The sequence below is a fragment of the Doryrhamphus excisus genome, chromosome 13, assembly GCF_030265055.1.
Source record: "Doryrhamphus excisus isolate RoL2022-K1 chromosome 13, RoL_Dexc_1.0, whole genome shotgun sequence".
Taxonomy (NCBI): Eukaryota; Metazoa; Chordata; class Actinopteri; order Syngnathiformes; family Syngnathidae; genus Doryrhamphus; species Doryrhamphus excisus.
In genome coordinates this window covers 14,631,276-14,655,731 of record NC_080478.1, presented here as the reverse complement: position 1 = coordinate 14,655,731, position 24,456 = coordinate 14,631,276, and the positions used below count along the sequence as shown (strand labels likewise).

Here is a 24,456-nt window from a genome sequence, read left to right as displayed (position 1 = left end):
GGTAAACAAAATGTATTTCAATGCTGTTTTCTATTCCCTTACAATCACTGCTGTTTCAATTGAAATATTGCTATGTGCAGAGGCCATTTCCTTGAGATGAACACTGGGCAATAATGACTTATGTGGTACCACGCTGCCCTCTAACGGTCAAATCCGGTACTGACACTGGTCTATTTCAGGGATTTTCAGCTACTTTATCATTCCTCCACGTTAAGGTGTAGCTTTAACGCACAGGAGTCTAAACCATCATTGCTATCACATTGTCATGAACAGAGAGTCATCACTTAAATAACAAATTGTGTATTAATGAACACTGAAAGTAGGACTATATTCACATTAGTTTAACTAATGCAAATATCCCAAACCCTAAGCTTGTCAGTTAAATGGGTAATTTTGCTCATTTTCTGCTAATTACCTGGCTTTTGGTGTCACAAGAGTAATAAGATGTATGGAAGAATTATGGATGTGGTCCATCTTTTAGGCTGTGATGCACTGTTCAGGTTTGTCTAATCTGGGCATATACTACTTAAACAAGTCATCTGGTGCCAGTGAATGCTGTGGTAAGCACTCACGCTTCACAAGCCAAGGTGATTAAGCTAGCCACCATCTGCACTTTTATGGCCGTTTGGTTCTGTTAAGTCAAATTGGTGCTTTTTGATTTTTATATGCCATCTGAATTTTGTGTCAATTTACATCATTTTGTGTTTTGCTTTTTGTTATGATGTGTGGGAATGATCAGAAGTGATTTTGCCATCATTCATGTGTTTCCTAAATCTAGGTTGAGGGGGCAAAAAAATGTAGGAATATATGATGCACCTTCAACTTTTATTTAACATCACATCTCCTGTAGTGGAACAGTATAGCCTCTAATGGTATGCCTCAGCATAAAAGCACTACAAGCATGAAATGAACACGACAGGAGGGTTCAAAGATGGCTGGTACAAGCCTGCATGCACACAACAAGGAGTATATAGTGTCTTTTCTATGTTGAGTGCTGTACAAACTGTTCAGCTACCACAATTCTCACACACACACACACACACGTCAGGCCTGTCAATTATGTGCAGGTAGCGTTTCCTTTACAAAGCACACACCGTCTGGTGTACAGTATATCGCAAATTAATGTTGAAAGAGTCCGTTCAATAAAAGGCACAATCCCATATCATCTGCAAGTCAGCAAGCAAAAGCCCAGGGTCACACACAGGCTGATGCCATCCATAATTAAGAACTACACGTCCCTGGTTCCCATCCACCAGAGTGCTCTATGGATGGATTTGAGTTCCAAGAACATCAAATTGCCTGAAGTGACAGTAAAGTGTGTAAAGAAGTGTTTCCACTGGTCCTGGGTCAGAAAGCAGTCCTAAAGCATGTGTTTTATAGGAGACAAATGATGTTTATTTCACACTAAAACAATATGCACCTGACATCCAGCATAACCCTCCTCCGTCCATTGACTTAATGTTCCTCCGCATTGCTATGTTGTTTGCTTGGCTTGCCTGCATTACTTCGAAACAGATTACATACACCGATTTGGAGGATACAACATGTTCATGGTTTTATTTCAAGTGGCTCCGATTCTAAGAGCGGTAATGGAATTACTGTTTGTGCAGACTAAAGACTCCCAAGCATTTACTAAAACTTTGCAGCAGCGTTTAAAAGAGGAGACAGAAATGAGTCAGCGACTACTATTTTTCAAGTACTGTGTGCAACTAAATTCGATTCTTTGTTGAACAGCCATGGTGTCCTCCTCGCTTCCATAGGAAGGTCAAAGCTCATTTCCCCTCACAGACAAATGAAACATTTTGGTGGTTAATTTGATAAAAAAAATTCGCCAAGCTTTGATTCATAAAATCATACGTGATGGTCGTACAACTTAAAAAAAAGAAATAAAACACAAATAGGATGTTCTACGAGTAAGTCAGCTATTTAAGTACACTGGTATTTGTGAGGAATTTCTTATTGGTTGTCAGTGTCCCGTGTGGTGGTGGTGATGCTTTGCTGACATGAGTACAGAGAAGAAGAGACAACTTTACAAAATGATCTGTTACCTACTGAGTGATGATTATGTCCCCTCAGTGTCTGTGTCAGTGTCTAGCACTGGCTCACTCGCGGCTTCCTCCATGGCCTCACTCTGTTCAATGTCTACGTCCTTAGGAGGGGCAGCTTGCTGCTGCTCCGCTTCATTTTCGGGAAGCAGAGAACCGGATGGCTCCGAGGTGAGATCTGGAGAGGCATCCGGTGTGGGCTCCATCACAGTGCTTTTGTCCATCTCATCTCCACTCACCCACTGGGCTTGGGGTGAGGGAGCTTTCTCTTGTAAGACTTCCTCATTCTCCTCCAGTGGACGTTGCTGCTCCTCCAGAGAGTACCTTGTCTCTTCAGGGGGGCTGGCAGCCTGCATGAAGGCCACTGGAGTGGCCTGGCCTGGAGTGTCATCAGAAGACGACTGGGGAGAGGTTTGCTCAGTGGGTGGGAGTAGTGATTCGGTGAGTAGTGGGTTGTCGGGCTGCTGTGAGAGCCGCGTGGGAGAGCCTGCAAATGGACTCTGAGTTTTGTCGGGTGCTGCTTGAGCTGAGGGCGTGTGGTCTTGAGGGGTCTCTGGGAGAGTAGTGACATCTTGCTGCGGTTCAGCCTCAGCAACATGGCCAACCTTGCTTGGCTCTGGTGACACGACGGGCGGCTGATTCTGACCTAACAAAGGTGGTTTGGCCTGAGGTTGAGACAGGGGGGACTGGAATCGAGATTGATTGGGGGTGTTAAATTTGAGTGGGGAGAGCAGCTTCCCTTGGTTCAGGGCCAGTTTGGGGTTAAGGGGTGGGGTTGGAAGAAGAGGTGTCGGTAGAGGGAGAACGGGTGTCCAATTGCCCCGCTCTCTGTCTTTATCGCGGTCGTGTTCTCTGGGCCGATCTCGCCCTCTGTCCCGTTCTCGGCTGTGACGGTTTCCATTCATTTCTCTCCTGAAGTCAAACTCTCGTTCATCCCTATCTCTCTGCCTGTCCCATTGGGATCTTCGCTCATCTAAGTCACTTTCAAAATTTCCTGCGGCGCCACCACTACGGTTCCAGGGCTGTGGGCCACCTACATTTTTCGCTATGCTTCCAGAACGGCTGTCAAAGCGATTTGGGAAGTTCTGCCCTGGGGAGGGGCGATCCTCCTGAGGACCACCTCGTATGCTATCTCGTTCATCAAAGTCCCCTCTGGACTGGTTCCAGGGGTTATCAGGGGTAAAGCCAGCAAGGGCCTGCAGACGTCCGAGCAGACTGTTTCTGGCAGGCTGAGTCCCCGGGGTTTGCAGCAAGGCAGGCCTGCCTCCTCCTCCTCCTCCTCCTCCTCCACCACCACCACCACCAAGTGGCGCCCGATGCTCTGGTGGGGGGGTTCTCAGCAAACCTGTGCTCTGCTTTTCAACTGGGGGGAAGCGGTAGTCCTGGTCTTTCCCCTCATCTGCCCCTGAAGAGGACTCTTCTGCCTTAGATACATTATTATTGGCCTGGTGAGGCGGCCTGTTAAAAGGATCTAATTGAGAAAAGGGGGGCCTGACATGGGCTTGAGCCTGAAGGGAAGCGTCAAGGAGGCCACCAGGCTGCTGGCCAGGTCCCTGATGCAGGAGGAGAGGGAATCGAGCGCCATGCCCAGGCTGAATGAGGTTAGGGCGCACATCAAGAGGAAGCATTCCAGGCATTCTTTGTCCCGTCATTCCAGGCGGCTGGTGAAGTGGGTGAGTGATGGAGGCTGTGGGGTGCATGCCTAAAAGACCCATTCCACTGCGAACGGCATTCTGCATGCCTACAAAGGAGAAAATAAGTTAGTCACCTTCCACACTTAATGACTTACCTATCACATCATCGGTTGGCATTACTCCACCTTGAAGTGTGAGCTCTGGTGTTCCATCCAAACCCTTAGAATGTGGCAGTTTGTCTTGCTGACTTTGAACTCCGATGGCATTAAACACACTGGCTCCCGGCATATTTGACGACATGAAGCTGCCAGGGATGGAGCTGGTGGTTGGGATCATTGCGCCGAATGGTGATTCCTTCACTGTTTCTTGGCTGGTTGCCACTGAGGGCTGCACGAGGGCTACAAGAGGGTGAACGGTCAAAGAGACAGTCAGCTCCACTCCGAATGATTGTTCTAATCACACGAGTCTAACAGCGTGTACACTTACAAGCTGGTGCAGAGGCCAGGCCTGCGGTCTGTGCTGCCTGCAAAAAACCTGTACAACAGAAAATAATTGGAAGTTAAACTAGGACCTATCGTACGTATGCCAAATGTTTACATGACAAATATATTTACCAGGAGGTGGTTGCGAGGCACTGAAGCCAGGCCTTATGAATGGTGGTGGCGGCCCATATCCTGGTGGGGGTATGCTCATGGTGACAGGATAGGTAGGAGGCACCAGGCCTACTGCACCAGGAACAGCCTGTGGCACTGGGAGCTAGGTAAGAGGAGAAGAAGAAACGCTTGGGTTGTATTACCAGCAAAATAATGGAGAAGTTCAGAAATTCCCTCTTTTAAAACATGCAAACTTTAATGACGCTGCCTCTTGACAATCGTTAGAAACTTGTGTCGAAACAAGAAATCTGAATCGATCAAATTCAAACGATGCCCAACCCTACTTAAGGATTGAAAAACTCCACATAGGGCATCAGAAATGTCCGATATGTGAATTACGCTGGTATCGGAAGCTAATACCGATAATACATCATATCATACCCCATCCATTTGTATTACAGAATATTTTTTAAAAGGTCAACAGGAAATTAGCGTTTCAATCACATCAATGCAAACAAGTGTAAAAAAGCCAAACTAATTAGATCTCTAAATCTCTTTATTACCTGCACCGGCATCATGGTGACCTGCCGGTTGTAGCTTTCACTCTGGTTATTAGATGCTGATGTTGTCTCGGTGCTAATTGCTTGGCCGATGACATCCTTGGTTGACTCCGAAGTCTTAGTGTCCCAATCTGAACAGGCAGAGTGGTAAATGTTTAAAAACACAATAATCACTTGGGTAGGCATAACAAATGTGTTAGGATAGCATTACATTTACCCTTAGGGTGAGCCCATAAACAGTTTTAATAAATAAATAAATAAGAATTTCACCTTCATTGACAGTCTCCTGATCAATGATTCCTCCTTCAGCAAATCCATTCAAGTCATCTACTTTGACTTTCTCCCAGGGAATGTATGTGACTCCAAGGTCCACGTCCCAAAATTGCTTGTACTCTTGTCTCACTCCCTTGTTCAAGGCCCAGGCAATCTGCATTAAAATGCATTGATGATGGTAAGAGAAGAAAATACCATTCAAGAGCAGTATCAATGTACACAGAAAGCCAGGTCACTGCAAGGTCAATGGATAATTAAATTACAAGATACTGCAGGGGACATGACATTGCATTCAATCAAATTTAAGTGCAACAGCAAAATGCACCTTGATGATCTTGGAGCCAATCTTGAAGGAACCTGTGCTGAGCTTCTGTCGTGCACGGTAGGCGTCCTGTCTGTGGACCATACAGATGTAAGCACAGCCTCTCGGAGGAATCATCTGTAAAGACATATTTGATAACATTAAGACATGACCGGACTCAAAATGACCTTGATGCATACATACTCAATAAATAACCCAAAAGAAAATCTGTAATTCTTTGACAGACTAAAATAGTAATGACAAACTTTGCATTACTGATGACAAACTTATCATAATGTACTTAGGAGTTTATGTCTTCTTACATTTATGGACTCTATTTGGCCAAACTCTTCAAACAAGTTTGTGAGGTCTTGTTGAGTAGCCTTTTTGTCCACCTGGCCGACCCACAGAGTTGTGCTGCATACTAGATTAGAGCAGAAACAAACAATATTACTTAAAACAAAAACAGTTAATTAATAAATAAGATTAATGATGTCCATTTACCACTCAGCGTTTTGGATCGTATAGGAGGCAATCCTTTCTTCTGGCGCTCTTTCTCTCGCTCTCGGGCACGCCTTTCACTGGAGTACGATCGTGATGTCTTCCTCTTACGATCTCTGGATCGCGAGCGCGACCGCTTCCGATGCTTGCGTTTCCGAGAGCCAGAGCGGGACCTGGATCTTCGCCTTTTGGGAGACCTGTCGTGTCAGAAAAGCAAAGCCTCAAGGAATGTTTCCATGTGTTTTCGGTTTGTTTTATTTATTAAATGCCTGCCTGTGTAATAACATCAAAATGTGTCTTTACAGAAAAATGTTTGTCTCGAAAAAATGTCAAATATTAATTTAACCATTTAGCCAACTATGTTATGACTTACCTGGACCGGGACCGGGACCGTGTTCTGGAACGTGTCCCAGCAGTCTTCTTCTCTTCTGCCTCAAAGTTATCTTCTTCCATTCCATCAGGCCCTTCATCAAGATCCATGTCCTACAGTACAAATTCAACACAAAAATGCAATTCAAGTTGCTTTGCTTCCATCTAAACTACTATTTGTTGAGGACTACGATGTGTATTTATCAAAGTGAGGTTTACGTGATCGACCCAAACTAGCTTAGCTATCTAGCGGTAGCTTGAGATGGACGTAATGAGCAAGCCTGCATTAGAAGATACTGTGATAAAATTAAATTAACTGCATTAATTAATTACAAGCATAGCATGCATACCTGTTGTTGGTTGTCCATGGAGTCGTCCAACTTGTCAGTCTCAGGAAGCTGTGGTTGACTGCTACTCTGAGCAGTTGCAACTGAGTTCTCTTGTCCAAAGATACTATCCTGTCCTTCTATGCTCATAGCCTGTAATCATGCAAAAGTGGTGCGTTTATTTGGGCCGTTTTTACTATTCCAAGTCAACAATATACATGACAGTCGGGATATCATTCTACGCAGGATTCCAAATTTGAGGAAATGTAACTACCTTTTGCTGGTGCTCAAGCAGTTGCTTCTGAAACTGCTCCAGGTTCTGCTGCTGCAGTTGTTCAGCAAGCTGGTGGAACAACGAGCTGTTGATGGGCTCCGACACCATGGGCCTGCAAGTAGTCAACAACTTTGATGCAAATGTTCTGTAGCACAAACTGTGAGGTAATAGAAACCGTACTAAGATAAAACACAGTAAACTCACAATTGAGAGGAGGACGTTTCCTTCTTAGATTCTTCATTACGCTCAGAATCATTTCCAAAGTCAAACTGCCCCAAGAGTTTCTGAAAAAAAGAGCACACAGCTCTTTCATCCATAGGCCCAATAAGAAAATGGGAGTGAGAAATGTAGGGGTGATGAGCTAGTAGTACCTTGTTAAAGGAGGAGACCCTCTGTTCGAGGGGATTGAGGCTGTTGGCAGTTGCAGCTGCAGTGAGTTGAGCAGTCAGAGCTTGCAGCTGTACAACCAGACCAGCATCCAAGGCCTGTAGCAACGATGGTTGGGGCTTTTGCTGCTGCATTTGGAGACTCTGTACAAGCTGTTGAAGCTGAAGACAGAAATCCACAAAATTGGAAACACAAATGCAAAAATGTTTCATACCTTAACACTGCCTTAGTGTGTAGACATTCTACATGTTCTACAAGAAACCATAATCAACAATTACCTGTTGCCCTTGGGGACTTTGTAATATCTGTGCCACAGCTGCAACTGTGTCTGTGTTAGTAATTTGTGAAGCCCAGTCTGGAAGACCCTGAACGATGTTAGCTGGGGTGGCTGGAGTGGCTGGGGTACCTTGATACAAACAGAAACACACAACATCAATACGGGCCCTAACAAATTCATAACCGAGTTGTGTTGAGAAAATATCGCAACATATAAGACTTTCACAAAACACATTCTCTTAACTAACCAGGTGTGGCATTATTGACGGGGGCAACGCTGCTCGGCATGATGGGAGTAACGCTCGGAGGAGGAATCCCTGCGGCCATGTCCAACAAGGGCTGAATGATGTCACTCTTGAAGACAGCATTCTTTTGCCACAGGTTTAAAACCCGCACTATCTTACTCTGGAAATATATAAACATTTGGAAGAGGCAAAGTGTAAATAACTGCAAATATTGATGGATTCAGATTAGCTTTATAGGCCAGTCAAGTCGCACAGGAACTACATGACAACAGTCTGACCTTGTCATCTGAAGGGCAACGGTAGAGGTGCTGGAATGTAACGATGATATTCTTGCTGAAGCGTGGAGCAAAAACATCCTTCTCTGTGCCAAACTGGTGACGTGACTGTCTCACAATCGAGTCGATGACATACAATCCAGGGACCTTGTATTCTGGTTTGCACTGTAAAGGCAACAACAAGAAGCTTCAATCGGTGTTGCCATGATACTATGGTGCACTGTAATAGCATCTTAAGTTATTATAGATTACAGTTAGTACAGTACTTCTATCTCGCTTGTGATTTATTAGGCATTCAGTTTAATACTTCTCATCATATTGCAAAATGTATATTTTCTTGGTTTCTATCAATTGACAATTGTTTGCTGGATAAAGCCCCAGGTCTCACCTTTTGTATGAACTTCTCCACACTTTGGACAACATGCTTGTAGAACTGAAAAGAGAAGATAACAAAATGTGTTAGGAGCCAAATCTAAAAACAGCATTAAACACTTACACAGCTAAAACTTCAGTTATTAAAATAAAAAAAGCTGAAGAGGCAATGTTCCCATTCACACAATGGCAGCAAAACATTTAGGGCTTTAGTCCAACAATTTCTGCTTTCCAAGTATTCAAGATCTTCACACACAATGTCTTGACAATTCATGTGCTCAACTATACAGTGTTTTTTTAATATATTTTCTAAAGCAGTTATATAATTACTTTCATATTTGTGTCTCTTTAGGTTTCCATACAGTATTTGTTAACCCACAAGGTCATTCCGATTTGAACATGTTTGTCATGCTAAATGATAATACGATTACAAACTAATAGCGCACAAATAGCTCATACCATTAGAATACTTATTAAACTTGTAGAACAAACACAGAAAAGTACTGCTGATGGTGCATTCTCTCGATGTAGGCTCCTTAATTCGCAAGATTATCTCCATTCCCAAAATAAAACAATTTAGGTCCCATTGCCAGGTAGACAAGTACATGCAATAATCATCCCCAGGAACATAAATTCTGACCAAATTACCAAATGAATGGCCTGGTTATGGAATGTAAATATTAAAAAGGTATTCAAGTGAATGAATACATCGCGTTTGTCCTATTACTTAGCATGGTAGTACCATTATTCAGACAAGCACTGACAACAGGAAGAAAATATGAAGTTTGTAACGCCTTTGCTGCGACAGCGCCACTCATTCGTCAAGTCACTGGTCTGTCAAAAGGTGTTTAATGATCAGGGCTCCTACAGGCCAGGATTTTTTTTGAAGCTGTGGTGGTGTGCTGCATAGGAGCCGCTGCTGCGTCTGTCATTTCTTTATTATTATGACAAAAAAATGTATGACTTGAGTTTTTTTAACAATCAGCAGAACATCGTGAACATTGCAAAACTGTTAATTTTGCTGAGAGCACTTCAAGTGAGAGTATAAAATGTCGAGCCTCATTTTGATACCTCACCTATTTATTCAAATACTTCTATGTGACTAGTACACAAAATTTTGTACACAAACCTAAATTTCATTTGATGTCTGATTTTGACTAATACGAATACAGGAGAAATTTTATACAGTTGAATAGATTTTGAGGAGATTGAGTAGTTGAGTAGATTTTTAGTTTAAAATACATTTGGCATGTTAGGAGTAATTAGCATGTATCCCATGAACTTGACAGAAACTTGTAGTTCTTCCTAGGGACAAAAATGAGCAAATTAGCGGCTGTCAGAGAGGCAGCGAACGCCAGGCAAAATGTCTAAACAAATATGTTGAATGAGACTGAAACATAAGCAATGACACACTCTGGCATAGATAGACTTATAGCATGTGACAAACTTCATCCATTTTAGGGGCTATTTTTCATTATCTCGATAAGAAACAAAGTCAATATCAACACAAGACATGTCATGTACTTTTATCTGGTCACACATGGACGCACGCTAGTGCTAACAACGGCAGACAGGCAATTCCAGTGCATGTTTATCAAAATAAAGCACAGTGAAAACGTTTTAATGATATTTCAATTCATTTTCAAACTAACTGTGGTCAATATGTGTGGAAATAATAAGCTATATACCTCATTTTCCGGAGTATAGATCGATCCGGAGTATGTCGCACAAAGCCGAAAATGAATAATTAGGTAAAAAAAAATACATAAGTAGCACTGGAATACAAGTCGCATTTTTTTCGTGTAATTTATTTTGCAAACTACTTGACCTAAAAAAAACATTAAAATTGAAACATTAAAATTTAGTGGAAACATTTTGTCCACACCAAGCACTGATGTGAGTGATTTTGAAGAGTCCTGCCCTTCAGTCCCAATAGAAGGTAGAAATGGAAGGTAGTAAAAAATATATATGGCTGCACCTAAATGTGACTAATTTAAATAATTTCTTAACAAAATAGGGACGCACCCATGCACATATTTTTACTTCCGATCCACCTTTTTCTGAAAAAAAAAAGTATTTCCGATCCAATCCTGATATGTGAATTTGGCTATGTGCTGATACTGACACAAAGGCCTCTGTTTGTTTTAATATCACACCAAAATAAAATTGGCAAGTGTAGCTCGAACAATAGCAGCAAATGTAATGTCTCTACATATGCCGCGCGACATGCACACACACACAAGCACAAACTCTTAACATAGTACATAACTAAAAGGTCACTAGATTAGCATTATTGTTGATTTTATATAAAGCTGTATTCAAATCCTATCCACAAGAAAATATGACATTTTAGTGACCTGGAAGTTTTGCGTTTACTTGTACTTCTGTTTAAGATAAACAAGTCTTTGCATGAATGTCTAAACGGTTATTGCAATTAATATGAACCTAGACAGTATCCTTAAAGATGACAGTACGACGAGCATGCCAGCACACAGTATGGGTGGGAATGACCAGCAACTTGTAATACAATCTCAGTTTACCAATAATATAATGATACAGCGATTATGCTGAAGTTAATACATTGGAAAGAAAATTTGCATCGATACATCACAATATCTATATACGGAGTGAAGTGAAGTAGCAGAGAGGGTTGGGTGATATGGAACTATGAACGTTCTTTCTCTGCACAATGACAGCATTTAATTCTTGGTGTGCAGTCATCAACTCATCGGTATGAGTAATTTTCTTATCATTGGAAGAATCTATACCAGTGTATTTCAAAAAAATAAATAACTAAAATCGCCCGACCCTAATAACAGAAATATCTAGAAACTAGGGTTGGTAGGGTAGGGTCTGATATAAAATACCAATATTTTTGTTAAGCACAATATGAAAAACAAGTATATAATTCATATTGATATATGCTGGATTTTATACGGAGGTCTCATGTTTCAAGATGGTGCCACCCGAGTGCAAGCTAGTTAAGGCAGCTTGTGTCTTCTGCTGCGTCTTTAGTGTTTAATAGAGCTTTATTTATGACATTCTTGTTTTTTGTGCCATGCTGACCCCTTGAGCAAGTGTGCAGCTATGGATGTTCATCTTGTTACGTTTGTAGTTTGCCGTTTGCTCCATTGTTTACACTCAAGAGCACCTGCTGTTTACCGTCTATCGTCATGGGGACCGTGAGATGGAAGCGCTAACGGCACGAGCCCGGCTGCAGAGACTACCGTGAGTGCAGCATGATTGCGCTGAAGATTGAACTGTATATTTACCCTTTTCCTATATTTATTTCAAAAATAATATGCTATTTTATTTCAGCGGCTATTCTATAAGATTGTTTAGATTTTAATAAAACTTTGCATCCATATTTGGCTTTGGCTTTTGTCTAAACTCATTTTGTGGAAAAAATTACGATATACAGCGTATATCGATATTCAACCTAAATATTTCAGGATAGTTTTAGTCCATATCGCCCAGTCCTAATAGAAACACATTAAACATACGAATGTTTAAAAAAATGAATACCTTCAAATGACATTTACAAAAAAGTACTCCATGCAACAGTGGAACAGAAATAATAGTTCTTTAAAGCCACTATTGGTTCAAGCAATTCACCCCCACAAACTCTTATAAATGAGGGTATTCTGAAATTTACAAAGCTAATCAAAAGATGGCCCACAAAAAACAGTTAAGAATTTGATAGTCCTGATGAAAATTGGAACTAAATTGGGGTTTCCCTTTCTCCAGTCCTCACCCTCTATTAAGTAATAATACTGTGCCTGATTATTAAAAATACTGTAGAAAATATTGAATATTTTGCTCGTGTTCATATGACAGGAAAACAGACAGGGAATGTGGTCTTTGTCGCAAACATTGACGGCAGATGAACAAGTTTTTAAATTTTATTTTTCTTTTCTTTTTAATGGCCAAAACTCCTTCTGTTCAAATCTGATAAAAACAATGATTACTTTATAGAGACACTTTTTGTTAATATATCAATCTTTTGATATAGGTGAGATTAAAAAATGTACATTTTTGACAACACCAGTAATATAAAAAATCGGGTGGTTATTTTTGTCTTGTAATTGGATTCCATCCCTGTGTTAGTGTTGCAAAAACCTAAGGCTGAGGTTATGCTTTCCGTACAAAAGATCAACGCTGAAATGAGCCGCACAGAAATCCGCTTGAGACCATGTGTGACTTTATACTACCAAACTGCAGGGGGCAGTGTATCAACAAACATTGTTTTTTTCATACAAAGTTTGCCATTGCTTACTCAACACAGCCTTTCCCGTCTACTTCATCAAGAAGAGGAATTGTGTTGTAATTAGGGATCTGCAAATTTTGCCCGTACTTGCAAGTACAGCTGGTTAGGACCGGGGCTTTATAGCCACTGCCTGACGGATGATCACATCGCAAGCCTCGAACTCACCACACCAATCTAAAGCCTTACAAAGTGCCACCCGGGTGAGACATTTTTGAGGCACCTTTTGCAGGGTGCAAAACTTATATCATTCTCACAGGGGGCGAGAGACGGGAAAAACAGATATGCAAATGGCAATATACTGAGGCAGGCAAAATTCACGAGAAATCTTGTCACATTTTAATTCCAGAACATCTTGACAAGAGATCTTGTGACACCCCGAATGACAAAACACAAATTTGATTTTTTTTGCTCCTCTTGCTCCAGCATACCTTTTTTTAACTCACTTTTATTCAGATTCAGTAACGAGAATACATTTTTAGTGTTTCTAAAAATGGTGCCGCTTTTCATACTTTCATACTAGAAAGGTGTATTTTCTTTTGTTAAACAAAGAACAGCTCAATGCACATCAATGGCACAAGGGAAATTTTGCTGTTTTGTTTCAGATCACACAGCTGTAATGTTAAGACATCATTCAAATAGACTGTAGAATACAGGTGTCACGCTTGAGGCCGGGTGTGGATTAGGCCCACCAGATCGCGTCTCAAGAAAGCCTAGAAATTACATTTGTCCAAAAATTTTATACACATTTTATATACATATTGTTTTTTAATAATCTTTAATGGTTGCTAGACGCGATGGTTGTTAACCGTGTATACAGGAATTTCTGTTTGGCACTTTGACTTCTGATTTCCGGGTCAATAAATAACAAATAAATAATCAAACGTGTAATAATATCGTGGGTGATTATATATTTATAGGGTTTTACGGTTTCCCCACGGTGAAAACAAGTTTGATGCCCCTGGTATAGAGCATAGAAATTTTAATGATGAAATTAAATTAAATCTAAACAAATTGGGAGGTCAACCAGAATTACAAAACGGATTCCATTCAACGTTACATGGGGCACTGTACAAGTGACCAAAGCATTGCATGCGCCTAACCACTATTGTCAGAAACATCCAATGCACAATTCCAGAAACAGTTAGAATCCAGAAAGCACTGTGACCCGAGGCTTGATCCAATTAAGATTTCCCCAGCCCTCATGCACCTTTACTTTAGTGTTGCCTAAGTTGTTTCGTCAAGGCCACGGAATCATTGACGTATTACACAGGCAATATACTGCACGGTATGTGATTAGATAAATACACATGCAGGCCCCCTTGACAACAAGCATTGTAATAATGGGGTTGTAAACAAACCGATGTGACCAGATATCCGGTTTAACAAGTAAATAATTCAGTTCTGCTGGTAGCAGCCTTCTGTATCAATAAAAATCAGCCACAAAACTTTAGATTAATCAACTGTGGAAACATGCACCGGGTATCGTGAGTGAAGCAATTGTGAGTGAAGAAATCGCTTTTCAGCGTTTCTTTTAAACAATGTCAGAGCCTGGGGTTCCGACAAAAAAATTGTGTATGCCCCATAGCTTGCCATGACTGAAGACGAAAATGGTGTAAGCAGTGGTAGTTGCACTACTTTGCCAAATGTCATCAGCAAAACAAAAACAAACAAACAAAAAATGTCACAAAACTCCAACAGAAGGCCCTATGATTTTGGAATTGGCGAATTGGCACGTTTATTCTTGCACCGCCTCCAATATTAGTGTCAATGTCAGTGAGTGTGGCTTGTACAGCTGAGAGTCATTACACATCAACGTGAGAATTGCAGAGTGCCGAAAATTGTAGAGTCTTATAGATTTATATATTTCAGAAGCAAAATGTGATTGAAAGGGTTGGAAAAACATAGTACTTGCACTCGCCATATGTAACACGCAAATTTACCTTTCTTGTCAGCTAATGATGGCAATACCAGGCAGCACTAAGTGTCTAATCACCTTATTCGCGCAGAACAAAATTTACAATTGTTGTGCAGTTTACCTCAGAACTGTGAATTTCAAATATGAACTTCAAATATGTTCTCGCTAACAGTTTCAGACAGCATATTGACCATGGTGGTGGTGGTTCAATGAATGGGAAATTTACATTTCAAAAATGCTCAGACCGCACCATCGATAAAGGATATGCTTTCTTTGCAAAAAGTAGAGAATGACCTATTATGCGGCAGACCGATAATCGAGGCCGATATTTGGAATTTTGACGTATATTGGTATCTGCCTTTATTTAAATTTGGTGTGCCAATATGAAGACATCAATTTAAAACTGGGTTATTTCAGCTCAGATGCAGCTGTGCCTCTCTCCACTTCTGTCTCCATCATTGCCCCACCAATGGTGGCATCTGATTGGTGAAGCAAGCCACAGCGCGAGTTAGTGGCAGAGCCAATTTGAAGCAGACGCCGTCCTCACACACGGCAGTGATGGAGGTTTTCTCATATGGAGAACGTTCTAACAGCAAACACATGATCTAAAGTTCAGGATAGAATGTCTAACCGAAACAGCATTAATGGTGAAACACTGTCACCAACCAAGTAGTTCAATTACCCTTTGACTCAACGTTAGAAGCCACACGTTCAATACAATAATGTCCAATTCTTGTTGAAGTCTATTAGTATGTGAAAGCAGCTGAGGGATAATCAGTCCAGGCACCAAATTGTTGCAGTAATACCCGTCTACTGCAATATTGGCAATAAAGTACAGTGGGAGGTTACAAAAGTTGAGTTCATTTAATTTCTTGTATTAATAAAATAATTTAATGTTCTAAAGAAATGTTCAGTTGTTATCCTGACTGCCAAAATTTATAGACACATAAACACCATGATTCCTTGATTACAGTCGCATCTCAATGCAATTGAACATTTGTGAGAGCTTATTCATTTCACAAACTCAGAGTGAAATATTTCAAGAATGTAATTTGTTAATCAGTTAGATAAAAATACTTTACAGCTAACAAACACCAAAATTCCGTATCTCAGTATCTTTGACAATTGTAACGCTCTAATCCAAAAAACCTGTAAAAACTTCCCGAGCCTATAATTTGTCTTTTTGTATCAATTGAACTCTTGAAATCCAATATACTTTGCACAAAAATGTAATTTACTGAGATGCTCACAGAGTAATGTTACTGTTTGCGAAAAACTAAATACATTCACCAATATAAAAAATTGAGCAAAGGGCAATACGTAGAATCAAAGTAACGTCATACTTTTGTGGTCAAGTAGGGGTGTAACGCTACACCATAATTACGTCCCGATATGGTTAATTGTTGGTATAGGAAAGGAACAAAATGCAAAACATATAACTTCTTGGGTTTTGTGTAAACATGCCTAATATATTTTATAATAAAACATTGAAAAAACTGCCAAATTCTGGCAGTCAACTGTCCCCCCCCCAAAATTTATCTTATCTTAGTTTTGGATAATAAGTGCCATAAGAAATGAGTGTAATATCTAATATACCTCATCAATAATGAATGAATGAATGTTTTTTAGAATATACAGGTCAATATTTTTTTTTTATGTGGGATGAAAATGTCCCCTGCAGACTTTAAGTGTTCTACCATTATGAAAAATGTTCATGATGGTTCTCGGGCTGCATATAAGTGAGTGCGGATTATAAATATAATGTACAGATTGTAGAACGAGTGATAAGGTAGCCTGGAAACGACCGGGGAAGGCACTTAACGTTTTTTATGTGATGGATTCGATAAACATGCTTGTTATTCTACAACTTGTAGAACAATATATTACATGACAAAAATGCCTCCTTGAAAGAAAAAAAAACAGACCTTACAATCATGTGTTACTTTCCCAGCAGCAATCTTTACCAGAATGAACAGGCGACAGCTTGCAGTGATGCAACAAAAAAGAGAAAGTAAAACTGCACGATTATGAGGTCTGCTTCTTTTTTCCAAGGAGGCATTTTTGTTATGCAAATGTATTTCTCTTTTGAACACATACTGTCTTGAGGGGCCAAACTCTTTGCTTAAGCAATCCCAGCAACTAACGAGTACCACGTTTCTCATCAACAAAATCCAGCCAGAACTGGGTTCAATGGACAAAGGGCAGGGTAAGACACCGTTGATGGACTACACTGCTGATGGGGATGTCATACATCTCTTTCAAAGTAATCCAAATGATCCCTTTAAGTTCTCTGTTTGTATTTCTACTGTGAGTTAAAGTGTGTGCTGTTCAAGCACATTCTGTCAGTGCTGCAGCGGCACGCCATTAGCATGTACACCCACATTACTGACAAAATGTCCAAAGTAAGACATTAAACCAATCAAATAATACTTACTCTACTTATGTAATTCACCACTACACTGTTTAACAGACACTGTGGCTGGTTATGCAAATTATTTTTGGACAATCAAGCATTGTGATCATGAAGGGGAATGTCAATTTGAGACAATCTTTCTAAGTTGTTACACAGCAGTGACTTTTTAATCAAAATTCAAACACACCTCCAACAGAGCAACAACTAGACAATTTGGTAGACTAGATATCTACACAAATTCCACTAAACTACAAAACAAAAAAAGACCCAAGTCAATAGATAATAAAATGCTAACATTTTAGCATTTCATGGCATGCAAACAGACAAAATAACAGACAGCCCAAACTCATAAGTAAAATGTAAAAAGCAAAACTTTGTGCTTCCAATATGAAAAACATTGTTACACCAAGTGTGTTCCAAGCCTCAATCACATGCTGTGAAAAGTAAACACAGCAATACTGATGTGCTGCTTGCGGTTTCTTCTTGAAAAGTGCATATTCTGCATGATGTGTGTACCATCTACAAATGCAACACAAATGTATTTTGTGTTCAAGAGTGTAGAGTAGCGAGAAATGTGTACTAAAATCTGGATGTCCACAAACCAACATCTACATTTACCACAACCAATTATTTAGCACTTTTAACAGTGTTGATAATGTCCTTACTTTAAAATAATGCATCACCAGCCACAAATAGAATCTTTCACAAGCACTGCTATAGATCACTGCCTGACCAGTGGTGTGTTACCAACTGAGGCAAAAGAGCTGCCAAAAATAAAAATGATGGCAGCTCTTCCATCTTCCTTGTGAAACAACCCATACTCCTACCTAAGCTGGTTAGGGATTCTCTTATCTCTTTGTAACTCTCTCCACCCCATCCTCCAGTGCTTTGGGGGAGCTGGGAGAGCTGCTGAGGGAAGGGGAAACGAGTGTTATTCATAAGGCAAGGCAATACCAAAAGGCACAGTAGTTAGTTAACAAAAGACAAGATAGGCAAACATTTGATGAAAAAAGCGCTGTATAAAATGATTTGTTGATGTGTCAATTTCAACACTTTGATAATGGTCCAATGATATTATTACACTGATAAGATTTTCAGGAATCATGGCTTTCATGTGTTTCATTTACAGACAGCAGTTAATTTAACAATGTATCAATTATTTGAGGGCACTTCAATTTTCCATCACAAAATAGCAGATATTTTTTAGAATTTCTGCTCATGCACACCTTAATGTCAACCGGACTTGCTTCGAGGAAATTACTGATATGATTAAATGCTCAGGGTTAGCGAAACATTGTGTTTCCAAAACAAATTCCCATATTGTTATCTCGGTTTCGATGGGCTCTTAGACAACTTTGCGCCTGTGCATTTCTAACTGATAAAGTTTGAATAAATATGCTTCTGTTCCTTCCTTTGGTGAGATACTTGCATCCTCCTACATAGAAAAACTAAGACTCTTCTTTTACCATCCAACAGGTTGCTTCCAAGTTTGTATTAAATGAATTAAATATATTGTTCTCAAAGTGCTTGTCTCGTGTCTGAGAGGTAAACTCTTCCCTTGACAGTACGGTCCCTGTTCACTAGTGGGGGTGTGATTAATCTGTTTATCCAGCAGCGCCGGATTCGGCACACACAGGTCATGTGATCACAACAGCATGTCTGAGTGTGCAGCCGGAGCAGGAGTGATGTTGGCCGTGTGGTGATATTTTTTGGATAAAGTACCAAAAACATCAGAGTGCAAAAGAACAGAACCAGGGAAATTCAATACGACCAATCTCATAGCGCATTTTAAAGGCCATCAACAAAAACAGCATAAGGATTTTTGTGATTCCAACCCAGTTTGAAACTACAGCATGAGAAACCAAAGCATGTGAAACTCCCACATGGGACGGTAAAAAGTCATTGGCTACAACAGAACAGAGCCAGCCAGCTGGTGCTCAGTAATGTCGAGTTTAAATGCTTAATTGAACACCTCAAGCCTCGCTACATTATGCTATTTGTGGATAAAACGGCACTCTAGAAGCATTAAGTAAATAAGTATTTCTAATACATACTATTGCTGACTGTTTTCTGTTTGCGTAATATCACTCAGTCATGTCTTTTCTAACATTTCACACTACAATACTACTCATTAATGTTTACATGATCTATGTTGATATTGGATCGATATCGGATTACATTGAAGGTTGCAATATCGGTATGATACCAGAAATGAAAAAGTTAAATGGCTTACGTTGTGATTTGGCACATTATACAAAATTAAATTAACTTAACCTTCAAGGCAGACTTAGCAATTGGGAAAAAAATGCGGCTATGTACAATTGTTTTATCAGAACTCAATTAGAAGAAGCTCAAGGGGCAGAACTGAACAAAAGATGCACTGTCTAACCAAAATCACCAATTACACTGCACCAATATGCTGACAGAGAAACACTGCTGCTATACACAGACAAGCCCATAGACCTGATACCACTGAAGTGTCTGTAAATCTGTTATGGTTTGAAAGTTTATAAACCATATCTTCCTACTTTCCAGGACGTTTTTGTTGATGTACCAATAATAATAAACCGTACCACTGATTTGGTTCTCTTGTGCAGTCATCTAGACACACTGCACACAATGGTCCCTGCCTAATCTCTGCATTACAACAATGTAGACTATATTAAATAAGAATACAATGATTTATGATGGACAGACTTCAATTAATTGCTGGCTTTTTTGTGAAAAATGGGGGGGGGGGTGTACAGGGGAATTGTCAGGTTTTGGAGGTAGTATCAGGGTAGAGTCCCTTATGCCTTAATGTTGTGTTGACAGTAAACGTTGACGTGTGACATTCAATAGATTTCTTTTAGGACAGTGACTATTGTCGAAATTCCAATGCTGTTGAATGGACAGACATTTGTAACAATCTCCTGTGCTGCTTTGCTGGATTTTGTGAAAAATGCACCGACAAATGAATGTGGGATCTACTAATTTTGGGAGGCGGGTTACTAGGTGGAAGAGGCTACTGTTGTGATTATTAGCTTAAACACAACAAGAGAGGAAAACAAATAAAGATGAATGAAATTCATAAAAGAATTCATGAAAATTCATAAAAAGCAAGCATCTATTCCTTTTAAAAGCACGACAGTGTTCCCTCGTTTAATCCTGGGGTTAGGTTCCCAAATTAGCCCTCAATAAGTGAAATCCGCGAAGTAGCCAACACTTTACAATTAATACGTTTTAAGGCTGAAAAACCCCTCATACACTTTTTGCAGACAGACAATGACATTGTCTCAAATTTCTCTCTTTCACTCTCAAAAAAGATTTTAATCATCAACCTACAGGCTCAACACGAGAAATTATGTTACTCAAGCAATATTTTACTCCTGTGACCGTGCCTTTGCGTCCTAGCATCATTCCACTGTACTACTTGTTTTTGTATCCGTATTAAATATGGCTGCAGTACGACGAAATTTCCCTTTGTGGGATTAATAATGGCATAGCTTATCTTATTTTACTCTTCTTGTTGCCATCCTCCCTTTGAACCGAAGATTCATTTACAGGCTAGCAAGCAAGCTAACGATGACACATGCCGGAGACATGGCACAATGCTCTAAAAATGATGTTGAATTGATTCAGCATCTCGTGGCTATGGAATATGTTAAAAAAAAAAAACCTATCTATTAAAGAAAGAGTCATATGGGTTTTGATGTTGATTAATTTTTGCAATAAACGGACAGCTAAGTGAGATAATCTGTAATTTGCATACAATTGTCACTGCAGGCAGATATTACTGCTTAAAATGAGGTACAGCTGGGTACTGAAATTTATGATGTCCTGGAATCACTGAAGGTCAATAAGAAGACATCTCATGATGAAGAGCCCATTAACCTTCCCGAACAAGCGACATTCTCATCAGCAATAAATACTTATAGAGAGCCAGCTGAGTTGCTTTCTCACCAGCAGGACCACATCATCACGTTTATGAGATCACTATTGCCCGACAAGGGGATCTACTGTAATGTGGTTCGATTAAAGTGACAACATCTTAAGTACTTGTGCTTAATATGTTCATACAGAAACGCTGGGTACACCTTGCTCATTTATGCAACACTTCACATGTATCTGCATTACCTATTATTATATACTATTTGACAACAAAAATATATTTACTATTAACATTAACATAACAACCAGCCAATTGCAGATTCCTCATGTATTTACTTATTTTTTTCTGCCGGACGGGTATCCAAACTACAGTCTGTGGGCCAAATGCGGCCCCCCATCAATTTTTAATTGGCCCATGTCAAATATCTATAAATATAATTCACGGGGGCCTGCAAAAAAATCTGCTTGACTGTTTTGTACTTTTTTGTTTAAATACCAGATGATGTTGTGTCAGGAAATACATTGAAGGACTTTAAAAACAAAATTTTTGTTGTGGCCGTTTTTTAAGGCCATGTGTTTGATTTGTAGTTTGTGTGTTTTGATTGCAAAGTTTCCATGTCACGCCTCATTGCCCCATTGTAAAGAATTGTCGATATCACACACACGTCTCCCTGCATGGACCACTCCTTAAAATCACTGGACTTTGGTGGTATGTGAGGGAGTGACTATTGAGCATTACTGTACAGCAATTTATACCATTAGGATGGGCACACAAATGGCATCATTGATTCAATGTTTCACGATGCCACGACTAATTCCAGTTTCCAGAGACCATGCAATAGGCATGCTAATGGCAGGAATGCACCAAGATGTGGTAGCCAGACGGATGGGAGTCACTCCCAGTTCCATTAGCCGCCTCTGGAGACGTTTTCACGACACTAGGGTGACACGTGACCGTGACCATGCCAACCACGTGTAATAACACCTCCAGAGGATTGCTACATCTGGACCACACACCTGTGTGATCGGTTCCAAACTGCTTCACAGACTGCTGCAGCGACCCAGGGACGTGGACAACCGCAAGTATGTGCATGAACGGTTCGCCAAAGACTCCGGGAGCATGGTATACGACCATACCGTGTACACACATACAGTATGTGTACGTTACTATAGGGCAATGAGGTGTGACATGGAAACTTTGCACTCAAAACACACAAACCAAACCTCATGGCCCTAAAAAAAAACAAGCACAACAAAAATTGCGTTCAAGTCCTTCAGTATATTTGCATAGCGGACGGCTCATTTGTGACGGTATTTCCTCAGGCGCGCTAACCTGCTGATGCGGCCACCTAAAATGCCAGCCAAGTCAACTAAATAACTTGTAAAATCATGTTGTCACCAGTAGTATCCTACTGCGACTTGGGCTGTATGAACATAACTACACAATGTTGTGTTTGCCACTTGTTAATAAAATGGTTGGAATCACATTGTGACTATGTCTTCCTTAACCACTATGGCCATGGCCATTACAGTTGAAGATTTTGTAACTATTTGTGCAAAGGCCGACCATCCCATTCAACAAACTAGCCAAGCTACATCCGTTTCTATGACACTGACAGTGCACAACGCTGATCCACGTCTACATTTTTACGTAAAATGCAAATCATTCAATAATTCCTAATTGAATAAGCAGTCAGTGCATTTATGGCTAAAGGGGAACTGCAGGTTTTCATCATTCACAATACTTATGTGAAACATAAACACATTTCTTTCCCTTTTCTGTGCATTCTAGTGCGAGTAAATAAGTTCATATGAGCTCGCTAGAAATGGGCATCATGGGAAATACCTATTTTGACACTAAAGCCCTCACAAAAAAAAACTTTAGAATGGTTTTCCTCTCTAACCAAAAGTTTGTCTGGGGTATTTTTCAATGTGTTTCCTCTATTGGCAAACACAGCATAATTCTCTGGACTGATCTACAAGAGTTACAACAGTAGTACAGACCAGTTATTACTGGTTTACAAGCTCAGCGTCATAACTCCCGACACACAACTCGGGAATGGGGAGAAAGACCTTAACCCATAGAGTCAATCTACCTGTCTACCATATATAATGCACTTACCCATTACAGCACAATGTTTCATAATTTGTGTTAATATTAAGGTCGACTATTTCCTACTCCTTTTCGGATATGTTGAATTGTCCATGTATAAAATGTGATATACTTGTATGGAATTTTGTTCAAAATAAAACAAAACATTACCTCTCATGGTAAAATACAAAAAACTTACACACGACAATACTATCAATCTGATGTATGTGGAGTGTTGCCCCCAAAATATTATGAAACATCAAAGATATAGACACCGGTTTTCATACTGAATAAGAGCTCCAGTCGCGTCATTTGTTTTCTTGCCATACTAAACTATTATTAACGGATTTGTAAAATTTTGCAGGATGCTGCCTGAAAAAATTTAATAAATAATGCAAAAGACAACTCAATCTAGATAGAGCCACAAGAATTAGAACATGATGTTGCGCTGTTGCAAACTTTATTCCAGATACCTCACACTTAATGTCTCTACTGTGCATACTCACTTTAATAGCCTTGATGCCAGACTTGGTGATTTGGGTCATCTTGGCCTTGGAGATGGGGGGCTTGTACTCATTCAACGAGTACAGCTGTAAAATGAAAAGAGGGATAATGGTCAGTTGTTTTGTGTATTGCCTCCAAGCTTGTAAACCTCATGGACATTATTGAAAACTATTGGTATAATTTGCTACATTTACGTTTGAACTGACTGGTGAGACGGTATCATGTACAGCGCTGATTTATTGAGGGGGTACCGGGTAACCGTTAGCTTGCAGCTTTGACTCGACCAAGCGATAAAGGGCTGACCAAATGGGCATTATTGTCGTGTGGACTATATTACCCAAAAGCCTAAAGTGTGTTACTCTAGTCAAGAAATGTCAATACCGTATTTCCAGTGTACAAAGTTAGCATTTATACAGATGTAAAGGAAGCTAGCTCCCTATGTAATCACGTCACTGAGGAGGGTTAGCTAACTTGCAGCGTGCTAACGTTAGCAGCAGGCGGTGTAATCAAGTTTACCCTAAAACACTGTAGATATATACATGTCACAGTGGAGTTACATACATTTTCAGTCACTTTAAGTATATTGACTGGAAGTGTGTTTCTCACAAATAATCACTATAGCTACATCATTGTATACAGTTACGCGGCCTTGTGTGAGACAAATGTTACTTCACGTTAGCTTCGGCTACCTAGCTTAATGTCGGCTGCCATAAGAATGAAATATCGACTGTTAGCGAGGGTTTCCAACAAACCTCGTTGTTGAAGGCTTTCACCGCCTCCATGGTGCTGTTTCGGTCTCCGATGACTTATCTCCTCAATAACAGGTTAGAGACGTGCATGCTCAACGTCTGGTGAGATGGAGGAGACTGCCAATATGGCGCACAAGCACAGACGGAAAACTGCAGAGACCCACGACGCCAAGCGGCGGCTTGGGGGAACTCCGGCTAAGTCATCGCCGAATAAT

At 40.2% G+C, this 24,456-nt stretch overlaps 1 protein-coding gene across 1 annotated transcript; it reads right to left on the bottom strand.

The window, feature by feature from the left end:
* Nucleotides 1-806: 806 nt before the first annotated feature.
* On the bottom strand, nt 807-24,411 carry scaf8 (SR-related CTD-associated factor 8). The gene is made up of 20 exons (XM_058090574.1): nt 24,245-24,411; nt 23,495-23,578; nt 8,448-8,492; nt 8,063-8,224; nt 7,788-7,944; nt 7,542-7,669; nt 7,248-7,424; nt 7,081-7,160; nt 6,877-6,988; nt 6,627-6,755; nt 6,281-6,390; nt 5,911-6,104; nt 5,730-5,830; nt 5,431-5,544; nt 5,103-5,259; nt 4,836-4,963; nt 4,294-4,435; nt 4,166-4,213; nt 3,865-4,077; nt 807-3,786 (listed from the first exon to the last, which is right to left on the bottom strand). Exons 1-20 carry the CDS (start codon nt 24,272-24,274, stop codon nt 2,063-2,065), a joined length of 4,035 nt encoding a protein of 1,344 aa, XP_057946557.1. The 5' UTR covers nt 24,275-24,411; the 3' UTR covers nt 807-2,062.
* Between the last annotated feature and the right edge of the window lie 45 nt (nt 24,412-24,456).

Bases quoted from the DNA above. Each gene is read 5' to 3' on its own strand.
- scaf8 (XM_058090574.1), bottom strand. From the start codon at position 24,274: ATGGAGGCGGTGAAAGCCTTCAACAACGAG. The intron at 8,225-8,447 runs GTGAGACCTGGG...TTGCCTTTACAG, and splicing joins TGGAGAAGTTCATACAAAAG to TGCAAACCAGAATACAAGGT. The intron at 7,670-7,787 runs GTTAGTTAAGAG...GTTTGTATCAAG, and splicing joins CGTCAATAATGCCACACCTG to GTACCCCAGCCACTCCAGCC.